The following is a 3179-nucleotide window of genomic DNA, read 5'->3' on the forward strand; positions in this document are numbered from 1 at the left end:
TCTCACACTTTTATCATATTTACTTTTAAAACTTTTTAATTGAATTAGCTTCAACAACTTCTACGTCTAACCTGTTCCACTTATTGACAACTCTGACACTGGAAATGTTCTCTCTGGCGTCCCTGTCACTCATATGTGTGTGTGGGTGTACTCAGCTAGTTCTGCTTGCGGGGTTGAGCTCTGGTTAATTTGTCCCGCTTCTCAACTGTTTAATCAACTGGTGTACAGGTTCCTGAGCCTACTGGGCTCTATCATATCTACACTTGAAACTGTGTATGGAGTCAGCCTCCACCACATCACTTCCTAATGCATTCCATTTCTTAACTATTCTGACACTAAAGAAATTCTTTCTAGTGTCTCTATGGCTCATTTGGTCACTTAATTTCCGCCTGTGAGCACTGAGTGCGTGTGTGTGTGAGTACATGTGTGCGTGTGCGTGTGCGCGTGTGTGTGTGTAAACATACTCGCCACAGTAAGCACATGTAGGTGAGCGCACGTATCAGAGCCCTAACCCGGTCTTCTGATAATTCACCTCAAGACGTTATGGTTTTCCTTGAGACCGCCTGACCTGTGACCTTTGTGTGTCTCGCGAGGTCACGAGGCTTGTCACTGACACTTCCGGTCGCAATCCAGAGACTAGTCCAGGATGTCACAGGTCATTCACGGCGCTTGTCATCTTCACCTGACGTCACATAGACGCGTGACAAGGCAACCTGAATACCTGGCAATGTGGCGAGGATACACGAACACAGCACTCTGTATTAACCTATGTAAGGGAGAGCTTGAGCTTCAGCTACTGGGCCCCATCTCTCCACCATCAGGCTACTGGTACACTGGCTCCCTAGGCCCCCATGAGTAAGATCAACACACATGCTTCATCATCCAGCTCATGTTTTCGTGACGGCGGCTGAATCATCACTGTTACTGTCACTATTACAGTCACTGGTGTCGTTGTCTTCACCTTTAACGCATGGTAACGAGCTCAGGGCTGGCACTCTCCTCGCGTCCCCGTTGTAAACAAAGCAGCTTGACGCAACACAAAATCCGGATAGGAATCCTGGTTTGATCGACGGTCTCGCGAACGCCAACAACAACAAATCCACAATGTCTAGTACCAAGACGGATAAATTATGGACCGGGAACTGCATTTATTAGGAATTTTCAAACGGTTTCAGAACCGGAAAAATTACAATGGAGGTTGTGGCAAGAACTGCTTTTGTAATTGACTCTTTTTTTTTCCTTTTTTTGTTAATGGAACTTGATGCTGTGTGTCCGCCCTCTTGGTGACCTTAGCGCACAAGACTTTGCTCTTAACTCTTTAACTTTCACTTTTGGGGCGGTGATGTTGGTGTATGTGTGTGTGTGTGTGCTCTCCTCCAGACCTCTGGTAGGGGGCTGGAGCTAGCTCCGGGGCCCCGGCTTCCTCGCTGTCAGTTGTGGAATGTAGTGACTCCCGCTCCTCTACGAGCTCACCATAGCCCGTTCTACTTGGAACTTTTTGTTCCAAGTAGCACGGGCTATGGTGAGCCCGTTGTGGACTTACCTGGCACAGGAGCGAAGCTGTAACATGGGAGGTGTCCTCTTTATCTCCTCTTTCTGCTTATATCTCCTCTTTACCGCTTCTCCACAGGTATGTGGAGAAGCCACACCTTCTCCTCAGGTGTGGCGAGGTGTTGCTGTGACAGCGTCTGGTCATAGTGCTGCCCCTTGCGGCGCTCCGCTCGTCACCTTCCATTATCCTCTCTCTCTCTCTCTCTCCCCTCACCACAACCTTCTCTTTAATATCAGAGAGACGCTTTTGAAGTCATTTTAACACCCTCGCAACTACAGTCTTACTGTTGTAGCTGTTGTCTACAGTCTTACTGTTGCAGCTGTTGTCTACAGTCTTACTGTTGCAGCTGTTGTCTACAGTCACACTGTTGTAGCTGTTGTCTACAGTCTCACTGTTGTAGCTGTTGTCTACAGTCTCACTGTTGTAGCTGTTGTCTACAGTCACACTTTTGTAGCTGTTGTCTACAGTCACACTGTTGTAGCTGTTGTCTACAGTCTCACTGTTGTAGCTGTTGTCTACAGTCTCACTGTTGTAGCTGTTGTCTACAGTCTCACTGTTGCAGCTGTTGTCTACAGTCACACTGTTGTAGCTGTTGTCTACAGTCACACTGTTGTAGCTGTTGTCTACAGTCACACTGTTGTAGCTGTTGTCTACAGTCACACTGTTGTAGCTGTTGTCTACAGTCACACTGTTGTAGCTGTTGTCTACAGTCACACTGTTGTAGCTGTTGTCTACAGTCACACTGTTGTAGCTGTTGTCTACAGTCTCACTGTTGTAGCTGTTGTCTACAGTCACACTGTTGTAGCTGTTGTCTACAGTCACACTGTTGTAGCTGTTGTCTACAGTCACACTGTTGTAGCTGTTGTCTACAGTCTCACTGTTGTAGCTGTTGTCTACAGTCTCACTGTTGTAGCTGTTGTCTACAGTCACACTGTTGTAGCTGTTGTCTACAGTCACACTGTTGTAGCTGTTGTCTACAGTCACACTGTTGTAGCTGTTGTCTACAGTCACACTGTTGTAGCTGTTGTCTACAGTCTCACTGTTGTAGCTGTTGTCTACAGTCTCACTGTTGTAGCTGTTGTCTACAGTCTCACTGTTGTAGCTGTTGTCTACAGTCTCACTGTTGTAGCTGTTGTCTACAGTCACACTGTTGTAGCTGTTGTCTACAGTCACACTGTTGTAGCTGTTGTCTACAGTCTCACTGTTGCAGCTGTTGTCTACAGTCTCACTGTTGTAGCTGTTGTCTACAGTCTCACTGTTGCAGCTGTTGTCTACAGTCTCACTGTTGCAGCTGTTGTCTACAGTCTCACTGTTGTAGCTGTTGTCTACAGTCTCACTGTTGCAGCTGTTGTCTACAGTCTCACTGCTGCAGCTGTTGTCTACAGTCTCACTGTTGTAGCTGTTGTCTACAGTCACACTGTTGTAGCTGTTGTCTACAGTCACACTGTTGTAGCTGTTGTCTACAGTCACACTGTTGTAGCTGTTGTCTACAGTCACACTGTTGTAGCTGTTGTCTACAGTCACACTGTTGTAGCTGTTGTCTACAGTCACACTGTTGTAGCTGTTGTCTACAGTCACACTGTTGTAGCTGTTGTCTACAGTCACACTGTTGTAGCTGTTGTCTACA

At 46.8% G+C, this 3179-nt stretch overlaps 1 protein-coding gene across 1 annotated transcript in view; it reads right to left on the reverse strand.

Annotated features, from left to right (window-relative positions):
* Positions 1–1804: 1804 nt before the first annotated feature.
* LOC138367799 (paternally-expressed gene 3 protein-like) overlaps positions 1805–3179 on the reverse strand; it is an 11845-nt gene continuing 10470 nt past the window's right edge. The window contains exon 3 of the mRNA XM_069329769.1: positions 1805–3179. This exon is cut by the window's right edge and continues 339 nt beyond it. Within this exon, the coding sequence (XP_069185870.1) occupies positions 1805–3179 (1375 nt within the window).

The sequence above is a fragment of the Procambarus clarkii genome, chromosome 23 (genome assembly GCF_040958095.1).
Source record: "Procambarus clarkii isolate CNS0578487 chromosome 23, FALCON_Pclarkii_2.0, whole genome shotgun sequence".
Taxonomy (NCBI): domain Eukaryota; kingdom Metazoa; phylum Arthropoda; class Malacostraca; order Decapoda; family Cambaridae; genus Procambarus; species Procambarus clarkii.